Below are 15,723 nucleotides of genomic sequence, written 5' to 3'. Positions count from 1 at the left end.
TCAACTGGCTAAGACATTACTTCAGATAAGGTCAACTGGCTAAGACATTACTTCAGATAAGGTCAACTGGCTAAGACATTACTTCAGATAAGGTCAACTGGCTAAGGGTGCTGCTGTATTGGCCAGTAAATTGATGAAGGAAACAATATTGTGTGATATTTGGATGTAGGTCTACTAGTCGTTGTGTTGAACTGTTATACTGTTACCAGCATCTTCATTTGGGAGATATGCCTATCATTTATCATGATGTGGTGGATGATTTAATTACAACAGTTAATATAACTGAGGGGTCAGATGCTTTGGTCTAATCACCATTATAATTTGACAATTTTATGTATTCTGAATGTGTGTTCCCTCAAACCCAGCAACAGATGACCAACAACGAGTATCTCAGTGATTATTGTTACAAGACAACTATTTTATTACAACTGTATATACAGCACAAGACAAGGTAGAAATGCAAACAACAGAAGGAGGGTGAATGTGTATGGAGGAGGTGTGGGAAGATGGGATGTTTTAGAAGCACTTCCTGTGGACGATGGAAGGACCTGCCTCGTCGTACTCCTGTTTGCTGATCCACATCTGCTGGAAGGTGGAGAGAGAGGCCAGGATGGAGCCGCCGATCCAGACCGAGTACTTGCGCTCGGGGGGAGCGATGATCTAGAGGAGGAGATGTGGAGGGTCGGTTAAGAACTCAGAGGCATTTGTCCTTTCCTGCACAGTGCAGTGTACAACTGTTGCTTATTTGAACAAGAGCTGTGGGTATACATAGTTAACCACTCTAGTCAAAATGCCATTGTTATTGCACGATATTGTAGTGGATTGTATGGAAGGAAATGTAGAGGGTAGGTTAAGAACTCTTCAGAAGTTGTTTCTGCTCTCTAGCACAGTGGACAGACAGTGTTGCTTATTTTAACCAGAGTTGTGTGTGTACCCATGTACTGCCAAACACAAATCCTGTAGACCTACAGCTTATCCAAGGCTATGATATTGTTGGAACTCCTCCATACTATCATACCACTTAGAATACACGCCCAAGGCATGGCTTCGTTCATAAGTCGTGCCTTAGTGTGGACACCGAATTCCAATTCCAAATTCCACATTTTCTTAATTGAAAAGCATTGAAGAGAATTGAAGAGAATTGTAATTTCATTATACTTGCTGAATTGAAATGAAATTCACCCCAACCCTGATGGACATTGGAACAGAGTTCCTCCTGTGTTGAAAAGAAGTGTTCCCCCACCTTGATCTTCATAGTGCTGGGGGCCAGAGCGGTGATTTCCTTCTGCATACGGTCAGCAATACCAGGGTACATGGTGGTACCTCCTGACAGGACGTTGTTGGCGTACAGGTCCTTACGGATGTCAATGTCGCACTTCATGATGCTGTTGTAGGCGGTCTCATGGATACCAGCGGACTCCATACCTGAGCAGGTGAGATGGGAAGAGACACTTGGTGAGCAACGACACCTCTACAGACAGGACCTACGTGGCCACCAGGAGTTAGAAAGGTAAGGAATAGACGATGTTCACAGTAAATGGCTACGTATGTCGACTGTAACTGTAACGGAATGTATTGTCCATTGGAGACTAGAGGGCCAGAGCAGTGCTGTAACATATATGGCAACCAGTGGAGGCTCCTCAGAAGAGGAAAGGGAGGACCATCGTCCTCAGTGAATTTAATAAAAATAACATTTGTAAAACATTTAAAAAGTTTTCCTTAATAGATAAAACTATACTAACTATACTAACTGATTAAACTGAAGGTCTACAGTAGTCTCAGCAGCACTCTGTAGGGTAGCACCATGGTGTAGCTGGAGGACAGCTAGCTTCCGTCCTCCTCTGGGTACATTGACTTCAATATAAAACCTAGGAGACTCTTGGTTCTCACCCCATTCTATAGACTTATACAGTAATTATGACAACTTCCGTCCGGAGGACAATTGTGCCCCGCCCTATGAGACTCCCAATCGCGGCTGGTTGTGATACAGCCTGGAATTAAACCAGGGTCTGTAGTGACACCTCTAGCACTGAGATGCAGTGCCTTAGACCGCTGCGCCACTCGGGAGCTCCAGTCTAATGTGAAAGTAAGTTTGTGGAAAGCTACATGGTAAGGAATAGATGAACCAGAGGTACACACACACAGAGAGAGAGATAGAGAGAGAGACAAAGAGAGACAAAGAGAGACAGAGACAGAGAGACAGAGAGACAGAGACAGAGAGACAGAGAGAGAAAGAGAGAGAGACAGAGAGAAAGAGAGAGAGACAGAGAGGGAGATACGCACCAATAAAGGAAGGTTGGAAGAGGGTCTCTGGGCAACGGAAACGCTCGTTACCAATGGTGATGACCTGACCGTCAGGCAGCTCATAGCTCTTCTCCAGAGAGGAGGAGGAGGCAGCGGTGGCCATCTCATTCTCAAAGTCCAGGGCCACGTAGCACAGCTTCTCCTTGATGTCACGCACGATCTCACGCTCGGCTGTAGGGGGCAGATTCAGAGTGTTGGTGAATCAAGTTCTACATTAGACGCTACATAAAGGCTACGTAGAGCCTCAAAGATGTTCTCTCATCTTGTCTCTGTATAACTTTATCCTATATGTGTCCATCTTACCGGTGGTCACGAAGGAGTAGCCACGCTCTGTCAGGATCTTCATCAGGTAGTCAGTGAGGTCGCGACCCGCCAGATCCAGACGCATGATGGCGTGGGGCAGAGCATAACCCTCATAGATGGGCACGTTGTGGGTCACACCATCACCAGAGTCCAGCACAATACCTGAGGAAAGGATGGAGGTGGACACAGATCACGGACCTGCTGATTTTCACGTATAACTTGTGGTTGGATGTGATACTGTAGTGCAGGGCTCGACAACAGGTGGCCTCTACACTAAATACTGGGCCGCGATACTTTTTATTTTGCTCCCCAAAAGTTTCGTAAAAAAATTGAATATTTTATTTTTTTAAAGACTGCAAAATCACCAGGAATTCAGCAACAAAAAAAAATCTGTTCCCAAGTATTTCCACTCATAAAAAGAGAGACATATGTGATAGTGTCTCAATGTAATGAAGGTCTGAAATTATCATGTAATTTTCGATATAAAATCTATTTTTGGGCTTTACTTGTGGTCAATTTGCAGTGTACAAATTATTATAATTATGTTCCGGCTCCCCCTGACCATCCGCTCAGACAAAAACGTCCCACGGCTGAATCTAGTTGTCTATCCCTGTTGTAGTAGATCACTATCCCTACAGTCTCTCTAAGGTATCATGTGAGTAATGTGAGCAGCATGTGTTAAAGTTATTGTGGTTCTTTGTAAATGTGATGGTCTGACGTCCTGTGGAAACTCACCAGTGTTACAACCAGAGGAAATAGAATGGAACAGCTTTATGTTCAATGGTGTAAACTACGACTCATGTAATGAAAGGTTGCATGAGACTCAATAATACACTGGATCTGAATTGTATGTTAATGTATGGAGTCTTTCTCCTCGTTTCTCACCGGTGGTACGACCGGAGGCGTACAGGGACAGCACGGCCTGGATGGCCACGTACATGGCGGGGACGTTGAAGGTCTCAAACATGATCTGGGTCATCTTCTCCCTGTTGGCCTTGGGGTTGAGGGGGGCCTCAGTGAGCAGGGTGGGGTGCTCCTCAGGGGCCACACGCAGCTCGTTGTAGAAGGTGTGGTGCCAGATCTGGTAGAGGAAGTGGAGGACAGACACGGTCAGAGACGTGGTTCTGGAACAATATAACACATTGTGAGATAGAGAAATATGAAGCTGTCCCTTTGAAGTCATGCTGTTTGGCATAATTTAGCTCCAAAATTATTTCTTATGTTGCTTTAAAAAAAAAAAAAATATGTGTGTCATAAGTCTTAACTTCATATTGGATAGTATCCTTCACTTCTAGTCTCTAAGTATATGTGTATCTTGAGAAATTAAGTGTTGCTTTTATCATCTTACAATCGTGTCCAATATCTCTAGTAGCATCTCGTCTCTCATACCCACCTTCTCCATGTCGTCCCAGTTGGTGATGATGCCGTGCTCGATGGGGTACTTCAGAGTCAGGATACCTCTCTTGCTCTGAGCCTCGTCTCCCACATAGCTGTCCTTCTGTCCCATTCCCACCATCACACCCTACATAGAGGGGTGGCATAGGTCAGGAGAGTTCACAATACGCACAACGCGTGGATCAAACTTTACCCCAAATTTACGCATGGCTAGACGTGCGTCTTATTACCAATGCAATGCTACAAACGTAAACTACACTACATTATCTGTATCACTACATCACAATATGTCACCTTATAGCCTCGTAACCTTTACGTCATGGCATAAGTACACAAACAAATCCGTTAGTAACGGGCAATGGCTATCCGTTCTTTCTCAGCAAGTAGCGTACCTGGTGACGGGGGCGTCCAACGATGGATGGGAACACAGCGCGGGGAGCGTCATCACCGGCGAACCCAGCCTTGACCAGGCCAGAGCCGTTGTCGCACACGAGGGCAGTAGTCTCATCGTCGTCACACATGATTGGTCTTGTTTAGGATGACCTTCTGTTGGGAGGAGAGACACGGCGGTAAGAGCTCCGTCTGGGCGCTTATTACAGTAACACCATAACAAACACCCAGTACATGAGCTTATCACTAGACTGGAGGCTACCTCTATGCATTAATTAACAGTTAAGCACTATAGCGACATTGAAGCACCTGTTACATTAAAGACTGGTGAATTATCATATCATAATGTTTTTAAATAAACAGTACTGCACTGCCTATTTTCAGGATATCTGTTTTTTTTTATGTTGTCATACTTTCACTATTTCAAAGTGCAAATATTTCAAATGTTCCTAGAAAGACCTTTTCAAAAGTGTTGTTGGAATAACCTAGTCCTCTTACGGGCCACTGATAACCTATATCTTCTCCCTCTTTGTCAGAGCTTCCCTGTAAAGCCAAAAAGGGACATAGTAGAGCCCCCCACACCAGTCTCTATTCTTAGCCATGGCCCTTGACATTCCAAAAAGCAGCCTCACGGAACACTACATCCCCTCCCTCTCCCTCCCTCTCCCTCCTCTACCCCTTTCCTCCCCCCCTATCTCTAACAGAGCTATGTCCAGCTGAAGGAGCTTGTCTGTTGACAAGTAACAGTGGTGGCCTGGAGGTCCCTCCTCAGCTGTCGGCACAACAGTAACTCCTGTTTCCCATGGATGGGAGCTGGACAGAATGTGCTACTGTCCCTCCAGTCCCTCTCCAAACCTGCCTCTATCCTTCCATCCATCCCTCTATCCTTCCATCCATCCCTCTATCCTTCCATCTACCCCTCTATCATCCCATCCACCCCTCTATCCTTCCATCCACCCCTCTATCCTTCCATCCACCCCTCTATCCTTCCATCCACCCCTCTATCCTTCCATCCATCCCTCTATCCTTCCATCCACCCCTCTATCCTTCCATCCATCCCTCTATCCTTCCATCCACCCCTCTATCCTTCCATCCACCCCTCTATCCTTCCATCCACCCCTCTATCCTTCCATCCATCCCTCTATCCTTCCATCCATCCCTCTATCCTTCCATCCATCCCTCTATCCTTCCATCCATCCCTCTATCCTTCCATCCATCCCTCTATCCTTCCATCCACCCCTCTATCCTTCCATCCACCCCTCTATCCTTCCATCCATCCCTCTATCTTTCCATCCATCCCTCTATCCTTCCATCCACCCCTCTATCCTTCCATCCACCCCTCTATCCTTCCATCCACCCCTCTATCCTTCCATCCACCCCTCTATCCTTCCATCCACCCCTCTATCCTTCCATCCACCCCTCTATCCTTCCATCCATCCCTCTATCCTTCCATCCACCCCTCTATCCTTCCATCCACCCTTCTATCCTTCCATCCACCCCTCTATCCTTCCATCCACCCCTCTATCCTTCCATCCACCCCTCTATCCTTCCATCCACCCCTCTATCCTTCCATCCATCCCTCTATCCTTCCATCCACCCCTCTATCCTTCCATCCACCCCTCTATCCTTCCATCCACCCCTCTATCCTTCCATCCACCCCTCTATCCTTCCAGCCACCCCTCTATCCTTCCAGCCACCCCTCTATCCTTCCAGCCACCCCTCTATCCTTCCAGCCACCCCTCTATCCTTCCAGCCACCCCTCTATCCTTCCAGCCACCCCTCTATCCTTCCAGCCACCCCTCTATCCTTCCATCCACCCCTCTATCCTTCCATCCACCCCTCTATCCTTCCATCCATCCCTCTATCCTTCCATCCATCCCTCTATCCTTCCATCCATCCCTCTATCCTTCCATCCATCCCTCTATCCCTCTATCCCTTCATCCATCCATCCCTCTATCCCTTCATCCATCCATCCCTCTATCCATCCATCCCTCTATCCCTCTATCCATCCATCCCTCTATCCCTCTATCCATCCATCCCTCTATCCCTCTATCCATCCATCCCTCTATCCATCCCTCCATCCATCCATCCCTCTATCCCTTCATCCATCCATCCCTCTATCCCTTTATCCATCCATCCCTCTATCCTTACACCCATCCCTCTATCCTTACATCCATCTTTCCATCCCCCTCTCCAGCCCTGGTCTGACAGATTCCTTCAAAGCAAGTGTTACTATCGCTCCAGTCCCCTCTCTCTATACCTCTATCCTTCCTTCCTTCCTTCCTTCCTTCCTTCCTTCCTTCCTTCCTTCCTTCCTTCCTTCCTTCCTTCCTTCCTTCCTTCCTTCCTTCCTTCCTTCCTTCCTTCCTTCCTTCCTTCCTTCCTTCCTTCCTTCCTTCCTTCCTTCCTTCATTTCCTTCCTTCCTTTATATCCTTCCTTCCCTCCCTAGCCCACAGCTCCCTTCAAAGCATGTGTTACTGTCCCTCCATACCTCCCTCCAGTCCACCTCTCTCTCTATTGCTTCATCCATCTATCACTCTACCCATCACCCTCCAGCCAGCTTCATCCGTCTATCACTCTATCCATCACCCTACAGCCAGCTTCATCCATCTATCACTCTATCCATCACCCTACAGCCAGCTTCTAATCGACCTGGCCGGGGTATCCTGGAAGGATATTGATCTCATCCCGTCAGTAGAGGATGCCTGGATATTTTTTTAAAATGCCTTCCTAACCATCTTAAATAAACATGCCCCATTTAAGAAATTTAGAACCAGGAACAGATATAGCCCTTGGTTCTCCCCAGACCTGACTGCCCTTAACCAACACAAAAACATCCTATGGCGTTCTGCATTAGCATCGAACAGCCCCCGTGATATGCAGCTGTTCAGGGAAGCTAGAAATCATTATACACAGGCAGTTAGAAAAGCCAAGGCTAGCTTTTTCAAGCAGAAATTTGCTTCCTGCAACACTAACTCAAAAAAGTTCTGGGACACTGTAAAGTCCATGGAGAATAAGAACACCTCCTCCCAGCTGCCCACTGCACTGAAGATAGGAAACACTGTCACCACTGATAAATCCACCATAATTGAGAATTTCAATAAGCATTTTTGTACGGCTGGCCATGCTTTCCACCTGGCTACTCCTACCCCGGACAACAGCACTGCACCCCCAACAGCAACTCGCCCAAGCCTTCCCCATTTCTCCTTCTCCCAAATCTATTCAGCTGATGTCCTGAAAGAGCTGCAAAATCTGGACCCCTACAAATCAGCCGGGCTAGACAATCTGGACCCTTTCTTCCTAAAATTATCTGCCGAAATTGTTGCCACCCCTATTACTAGCCTGTTCAACCTCTCTTTCGTGTCGTCTGAGATTCCCAAAGATTGGAAAGCAGCTGCGGTCATCCCCCTCTTCAAAGGGGGGGACACTCTTGACCCAAACTGCTACAGACCTATATCTATCCTACCGTGCCTTTCTAAGGTCTTCGAAAGCCAAGTCAACAAACAGATTACCGACCATTTCGAATCTCACCATACCTTCTCTGCTATGCAATCCGGTTTCAGAGCTGGTCATGGGTGCACCTCAGCCACGCTCAAGGTCTTAAACGATATCTTAACCGCCATCGATAAGAAACATTACTGTGCAGCCGTATTCATTGATCTGGCCAAGGCTTTCGACTCTGTCAATCACCATATCCTCATCGGCAGACTCGACAGCCTTGGTTTCTCAAATGATTGCCTCGCCTGGTTCACCAACTACTTCTCTGATAGAGTTCAGTGTGTCAAATCGGAGGGTCTGCTGTCCGGACCTCTGGCAGTCTCTATGGGGGTGCCACAGGGTTCAATTCTTGGACCGACTCTCTTCTCTGTATACATCAATGAGGTCGCTCTTGCTGCTGGTGAGTCCCTGATCCACCTCTACGCAGACGACACCATTCTGTATACTTCCGGCCCTTCTTTGGACACTGTGTTAACAACCCTCCAGGCAAGCTTCAATGCCATACAACTCTCCTTCCGTGGCCTCCAATTGCTCTTAAATACAAGTAAAACTAAATGCATGCTCTTCAACCGATCGCTACCTGCACCTACCCGCCTGTCCAACATCACTACTCTGGACGGCTCTGACTTAGAATACGTGGATCTAGAATTGGCTTCCTATTTCGCAACAAAGCATCCTTCACTCATGCTGCCAAACATACCCTTGTAAAACTGACCATCCTACCAATCCTCGACTTTGGCGATGTCATTTACAAAATAGCCTCCAATACCCTACTCAACAAATTGGATGCAGTCTATCACAGTGCAATCCGTTTTATCACCAAAGCCCCATATACTACCCACCATTGCGACCTGTACGCTCTCGTTGGCTGGCCCTCGCTTCATACTCGTCGCCAAACCCACTGGCTCCATGTCATCTACAAGACCCTGCTAGGTAAAGTCCCCCCTTATCTCAGCTCGCTGGTCACCATAGCATCTCCCACCTGTAGCACACGCTCCAGCAGGTATATCTCTCTAGTCACCCCCAAAACCAATTCTTTCTTTGGCCGCCTCTCCTTCCAGTTCTCTGCTGCCAATGACTGGAACGAACTACAAAAATCTCTGAAACTGGAAACACTTATCTCCCTCACTAGCTTTAAGCACCAACTGTCAGAGCAGCTCACAGATTACTGCACCTGTACATAGCCCACCTATAATTTAGCCCAAACAACTACCTCTTTCCCAACTGTATTTAATTTTAATTTATTTATTTATTTTGCTCCTTTGCACCCCATTATTTTTTATTTCTACTTTGCACATTCTTCCATTGCAAAACTACCATTCCAGTATTTTACTTGCTATATTGTATTTACTTTGCCATCATGGCCTTTTTTGCCTTTACCTCCCTTCTCACCTCACATTGTATATAGACTTGTTTATACTGCATTATTGACTGTATGTTTGTTTTTACTCCATGTGTAACTCTGTGTCGTTTTATCTGTCGAACTGCTTTGCTTTATCTTGGCCAGGTCGCAATTGTAAATGAGAACTTGTTCTCAACTTGCCTACCTGGTTAAATAAAGGTAAAATAAATAAATAAATAAATCCGTCTATCACTCTATCCATCACCCTACAGCCAGCGTCATCTGTCTATCAATCACCCTACAGCCAGCGTCATCTGTCTATCCATCACCCTCCAGCCAGCCAGCCCCTGAGTCTGATCCCTCCAACCCTGGCTTGACAGCTCCCTTCATTAGTGGCCTAGAGGCCGGGCAGCTCCCTTCATTAGTGGCCTAGAGGCCTGACAGCTCCCTTCATTAGTGGCCTAGAGACCTGGCAGCTCCCTTCATTAGTGGCCTAGAGGCCTGGCAGCTCCCTTCATTAGTGGCCTAGAGGCCTGGCAGCTGGTCAGTGTGTGGTCATTAGTGACCTGTTAAAGAAGCCTGAGGCCTGGTCAGGATGCCTGGCCAGTGGTCAGGAGTCGGAAGGCCTGGTACTACACAGTGGCCACTCTGTCTGTGTGCCCCCCCCCCCCCCCCCCCCCTCCCTAATCCACCAGAGCCACAGGTCACTGTTCACACGTGTTGCCACCAGCATGGCCTGTCACCAGCATGTGTTGCCAACAGCATGGCATGTCAATCAATCACAACAAGCCCTGGCTGCCGGGCAACTGCCGCTGTCCTGCACTCTCTTTCTCCCCATTCAACTCCCTTCATTTATTCTCTCTTCAGCTCTTTCTTTCTCCTAATATTCTTTCTTCACAATTTCTCTCAAAACGATTCATTCTCAAGCTCTCTCATGAACATCCTTCTCTAAAAGCCAATTAGAAGTAGGTAGACACCCATTGCAGGTGTTAACTCTACAGGTGATCTCTATGTGCTCTCTCTTTCAATTACAATAGTAGCTCCCGGCTGTTAAACCAAGATCCTGGCGTTTCTTCCCTTTCCAAAATGACAACAACACAGTGCACAATGCTCTCTAAGAATAGCTGACAAAGTGTGGATCCTTCCCCAGCACTAACAAGTCATGTAGCCATCTTCCTCTCAGCACCCCTCTCCCTGTCGTCGTCTGTCTGAAGTATTCCAATAATCAATTAAACAGAGCGGCTACAGGTACTGGGCAGTACTGAGTCCAAGCGAGAAACAGTGTTATAGACAGTACTGAGTCCACTAGAGAGAGAAACAGTGTTATAGACAGTACTGAGACCAAGAGAGAAACAGTGTTATAGACAGTACTGAGTCCACTAGAGAAACAGTGTTATAGACAGTACTGAGTCCAGTAGAGATACAGTGTTATAGACAGTACTGAGTCCAAGCGAGAAACAGTGTTATAGACAGTACTGAGTCCACTAGAGAGAGAAACAGTGTTATAGACAGTACTGAGACCAAGAGAGAAACAGTGTTATAGACAGTACTGAGTCCAGTAGAGATAGTGTTATAGACAGTACTGAGTCCACTAGAGAAACAGTGTTATAGACAGTACTGAGTCCAGTAGAGAAACAGTGTTATAGACAGTACTGAGTCCAGTAGAGAAACAGTGTTATAGACAGTACTGAGTCCAGTAGAGATACAGTGTTATAGACAGTACTGAGTCCAGTAGAGATACAGTGTTATAGACAGTACTGAGTCCAGTAGAGAAACAGTGTTATAGACAGTACTGAGACCAATAGAGAAACAGTGTTATAGACTGTACTGAGTCCACTAGAGAAACAGTGTTATAGACAGTACTGAGTCCAGTAGAGAAACAGTGTTATAGACAGTACTGAGTCCAGTAGAGAAACAGTGTTATAGACAGTACTGAGTCCAAGAGAGAAACAGTGCTACAGGGCTATAGTGGAAAATGAACAAAGCAAAAGAAGACACTCACCAAGTTGTACGCCAAGACTGGAGTTTCCACTGGGATAAAGGATGAGGGTGAGAGGTGTCCCTTAAATATGCCCCCTTGTCCCAGGACCAGCGGCCTGGAGCCTGGAGGTGGGACCAAGAGTTTATACAAGCCCAAATAAGAACTTCTAGATAACGGTTCACTAGAAAGTCTATCCTGTGTCACTCAGAGCCCTCCTTCCTGACAGGACGCCATCTAAAACAGAGTGTTGTTACCTAGGAGACGGAGGGTTCTAGTACCGCCTCTGACTGCCTGACTGCCTGGGTGTCCGACTGGTACAAAAATAAGGAAATGGTTGGCAGAGGGAAGTGAAAGGGATTATTTCTAGATTTCTTTCCATTATTGTGTTATGGTTGATTATAGTTGGGTCATGATGAAGTAGGTGTTAACTGATTGATGTGAAATAATTCTCTTTCATTCTGACGTTTGACTTTTATAAAAGGAGGAAGACGATTAGCTCAGACAATGCAATAAAACTGTCAAGGAATTTCTGGCCTTTTGGGATTTGGGGAGAGAAAATAGTCTACTGTTATATCAGATTTATCCAGTTTGTTGTGTTATAATGGAGAGAAGGAAAGACAAAGGACACACAATTCATCTGCATGTTTTACATCATTTGCATAAGAGATTTGGATATTTATAATGATTATAAATTACTAAAGCATACATTGAGAATGTAGATCCTTTTTCTTTTGCATATGAATGTCTCAAACCTACAAGTGATGTCGCTGAATATGACAGGAGCTTATTGATCCGGCAGGTCTGTTTTTGTTGACGAAGGGCGTGTGCTTTGTTTACCCTGTCCCACATCTTTAAGCTCATAACAGACAATCACAACATTATTTATTCACGTCAATCATCCAATATCGCTCTACCGGTTGTCATCTCATCCCAACACGGAGTGAAATATTGAAGTCACAACTTAACACAGGCCCTGTATGGTATTTACATAGCCTAACTGAAACTTGAAGCTTGAAATCTCAGCTCCATTCACTGAAACTGTCCTCCTGTCCATGACCCAGTGAGACAGTCACGTTAATATGACTAAGCTCAGATGGGGGTGTTTGTCAGAGGGGGGGGGGGGGGGGGGGATAGGCGGTGGGGGTGTAACTTTAGACCCCCCTGGGGGGCGTCTCGTTAAGAAGTGGTTTGAGGGGCAGTCCAGTCTGTGGTGGGATAGTGTCTGTAGTGGGATAGTGTCTGTGGTGGGATAGTGCCTGTGGTGGGATAGTGCCTGTGGTGGGATAGTGCCTGTGGTGGGATAGTGCCTGTGGTGGGATAGTGTCTGTGGTGGGATAGTGTCTGTGGTGGGATAGTGCCTGTGGTGGGATAGTGTCTGTGGTGGGATAGTGCCTGTGGTGGGATAGTGCCTGTGGTGGGATAGTGTCTGTAGTGGGATAGTGTCTGTAGTGGGATAGTGTCTGTGGTGGGATAGTGTCTGTGGTGGGATAGTGCCTGTGGTGGGATAGTGTCTGTAGTGGGATAGTGTCTGTGGTGGGATAGTGTCTGTAGTGGGATAGTGTCTGTGGTGGGATAGTGCCTGTGTACATTTTCCAGCCAAGAGCCGTTGTGGTATGTTTGAGAGTGAAGAGCCAGAAACATGCCAGACAGCTGGGGGGTTAAGAGAGTGACAGAGGGGGGTGGGAAGGGGGTTAGAAGTTAAGAGAGGGGGGGGGGGCAGGGAGAGAGACAGAGAGAGGGAGAGAGAGAGAGAGAGAGAGAGAGAAAGAGAGAGAGTGACAGAGGGGGGTGGGAAAGGGGTTAGAAGTTAAGAGAGGGGGGGGGCAGGGAGAGAGACAGAGAGAGGGAGAGAGAGAGAGAGAAGAGAGAGAGGGGGTCCAAAGTTCAGAACGTCTGCTCGGCTTGGCTCTGCGGGTCTTGGGGACAGCCTGTGGCAGCAGCCGGGCGGTAACTTTGCTCTGATTGGCGCCTCTCTCTCCTTTTAGGGGCATGCTGGGTAACAGGTGTCGGCGGCTGCACATTGTGGCAGCTCCTGGAGGTAACGTCCTCTGCCACAACTCCTTTTTCGTCACCTCCCTCTTTGGGGTGACAGAGAGGGTTTTCCCTCCGTGCCCACATACACTCTGGCTTTGTGTCCTATCAGGAGACAGAGGTTTTAAAAAATATATATATAGAGAGTCTTGGCCCAGTAAGGTCCAATAGGAATGCGGTATTCCATTTGTAGCTGCTGTACGTCTACTGTTGATGTACCTCAAAGGGAGTATCTTTAGATAACCTACTCATGATGACCTATTCTCAGCCTTTAAAGAAGAAATGTGTTTCACACCAAAAACGTCCTTCAAGGGTTCTTGTATCTATATTGAGCCCTTTGCGTTCCAACCTGCATACCCTTTTTATCTGCATCGCTGTTTAGCACTTATTTACTTTGGTGCAAATAAATTACACCTAATATTGGAGAATAATTGCTGGATTGGATACATACATTGCATTCGGAAAGTACTCAGACCCCTTCACTATTTCCACATTGGTACGTTACAGCCGTATTCTAAAATGGATGAAAATATATATTTTTTCTCCCCTTTATCAATCTACACACAATAGCCCACAATGAAAAACAGGTGTTTAGACATTTTTGCAAATGTATTTAAAATAAAAAACTGAAATATCACATTTACACTTTACTCAGTAATTTGTTGAAGCATTGTTGGCAGCGATTACAGCCTCAAGTCTTCTGGGGCACACCTGTATTTGGGGAGTTTCTCCTATTATTCTCTGCAGATCCTCCTCTGTCAGGTTGGATGGGGAGCGTCGCTGCACAGCTATTTTCAGGTCTCTGCAGAGATATTACATTGGGTTCAAGTCCGGGCTCTGGCTGGGCCACTCAAGGACATTCAGAGACGTGTCCCAAAGCCACTCCTGCATTGTCTTGGCTGTGTGCTTAGGGTCATTGTCCTGTTGAATGGTTAAACTTCACCCCAATCTGAGGTCCTGAGTGCTCTTGAGCAGGTTTTCATCAAGGATCAATCTGTACTTTGCTCCATTCGTCTTTCCCTCGATCCAGACTAGTTTTGCAGTCACTGCCGCTAAAAAACATCCCCACAGCATAACGATGCCACCACCATGCTCCACCGTAGGGATGGTGCCAGGTTTCCTCCAGATGTGATGCTTGGCATTCAGGCCAAAGAGTTCAATCTTGGTTTCATCAGACCAGAGAATCTTGTTTCTCATGGTCTGAGAGTCCTTTAGGTGCCTTTTGGCAAACTCCAAGCGAACTGTCATTTGCCTTTTACTGAGGATTGGCTTCTGTCTGACCACTACCATAAAGGCATGATTGGTGGAGTGCTGCACAGATGGTTGTCCTTCTGGAAGGTTCTCTCATCTCTACAGAGGAATTCTGGAGCTCTTTCATAGTGACCATTGGGTTCTTGGTCAGCATTGAAGGCCCTTCTCCCCCGATTGCTCAGTTTGGCCGGGCGGCCAGCTCTAGGAAGAGTCTTGGTGGTTCCAAACTTCTTCCATTTAAGAATGATGGAGGCCACTGTGTTCTTGGGGACCTTCAATGCTGCAGAAATGTTTAGGTACCCTTCCCCAGATCGGTGCCTCGACACAATCCTGTCTCGGAACTCTACGGACGATTCCTTTGACCTCATGGCTTGGTTTTTGCTCTGACATGCACTGTCAACTGTGGGACCTTATTTAGACAGGTGTGTGCCTTTCCAAATCATGTCCAATCAATTGAATTTACCACAGGTGGACTCCAATCAAGTTGTAGAAACATCTCAAGGATAATCAATGGAAAAAGGATGCACCTGAGCTTAATTTCGAGTCTCAAAGCAAAGGGTCTGAATACTTTAATAATTTAAATAAGGTATAAAAACCTGTTTTCACTTTGTCACTATGGGGTATTGTGATGTCACTATGGAGTATTGTGATGTCACTATGGGGTATTGTGTGCAGATTGATGAGGACATCTTTTAATTGAATCCATTTTAAAATAAGGCTGTAATGTAACAAAATGTGGAAAAAGTGAAAGGGTCTGAATACTTTCCAAATGCACTGTATTGAGGAAGTTCCTGGTGGATCTCTTCACAGAACACAAGTCCTGTTAGAAACAATACTGTCATATGACTGCGTGTGCTACACCTCTGCCCGCCCACCAGCCATCAAAAGGGGGAGATAGATGGATGGATGGCGAAGTGTGGTGTCTTACACTATGTCCCGTTTCAGCTGGTGACCCAACACTACGAGGTTTTGGAGGCATTTACACTTCCCTGATTGTGTGGCAGTAACTGATTGGTCCAGTAACCAAAAGATTGCTGGTTCGAATCCCCGAGCCAGGAAGGTGGGGGAAAAAAATCTGCCGTTGTGCCCTTGATAGATATCCCCCAACAACAACTGCTCCTCGGGCGCTGATGATGTCGATTAAGGCAGCCTTCTGCATCTCTCTGATTGAGGGGTTAAATGTGGAAGACACATTTCGGTTGAAAGCATTCAGTTGTGCCACTGACT

General features: G+C 46.5%; 1 protein-coding gene across 1 annotated transcript; it reads right to left on the bottom strand.

The window, feature by feature from the left end:
* Positions 1–388: 388 nt before the first annotated feature.
* On the bottom strand, positions 389–11,354 carry actc1a (actin alpha cardiac muscle 1a). The gene is made up of 8 exons (XM_020473439.2): positions 11,236–11,354; positions 4,395–4,548; positions 4,001–4,129; positions 3,493–3,688; positions 2,608–2,769; positions 2,284–2,475; positions 1,244–1,425; positions 389–660 (listed from the first exon to the last, which is right to left on the bottom strand). The coding sequence occupies exons 2-8, from the start codon at positions 4,521–4,523 to the stop codon at positions 517–519; spliced, it is 1,134 nt and encodes a 377-aa protein (XP_020329028.1). The 5' UTR covers positions 4,524–4,548; positions 11,236–11,354; the 3' UTR covers positions 389–516.
* Between the last annotated feature and the right edge of the window lie 4,369 nt (positions 11,355–15,723).

Source organism: Oncorhynchus kisutch, linkage group LG21 (genome assembly GCF_002021735.2).
Source record: "Oncorhynchus kisutch isolate 150728-3 linkage group LG21, Okis_V2, whole genome shotgun sequence".
Taxonomy (NCBI): domain Eukaryota; kingdom Metazoa; phylum Chordata; class Actinopteri; order Salmoniformes; family Salmonidae; genus Oncorhynchus; species Oncorhynchus kisutch.
The sequence above is the reverse complement of the archived record's forward strand: the minus strand, read 5'-3'. Positions and strand labels throughout refer to the sequence as shown.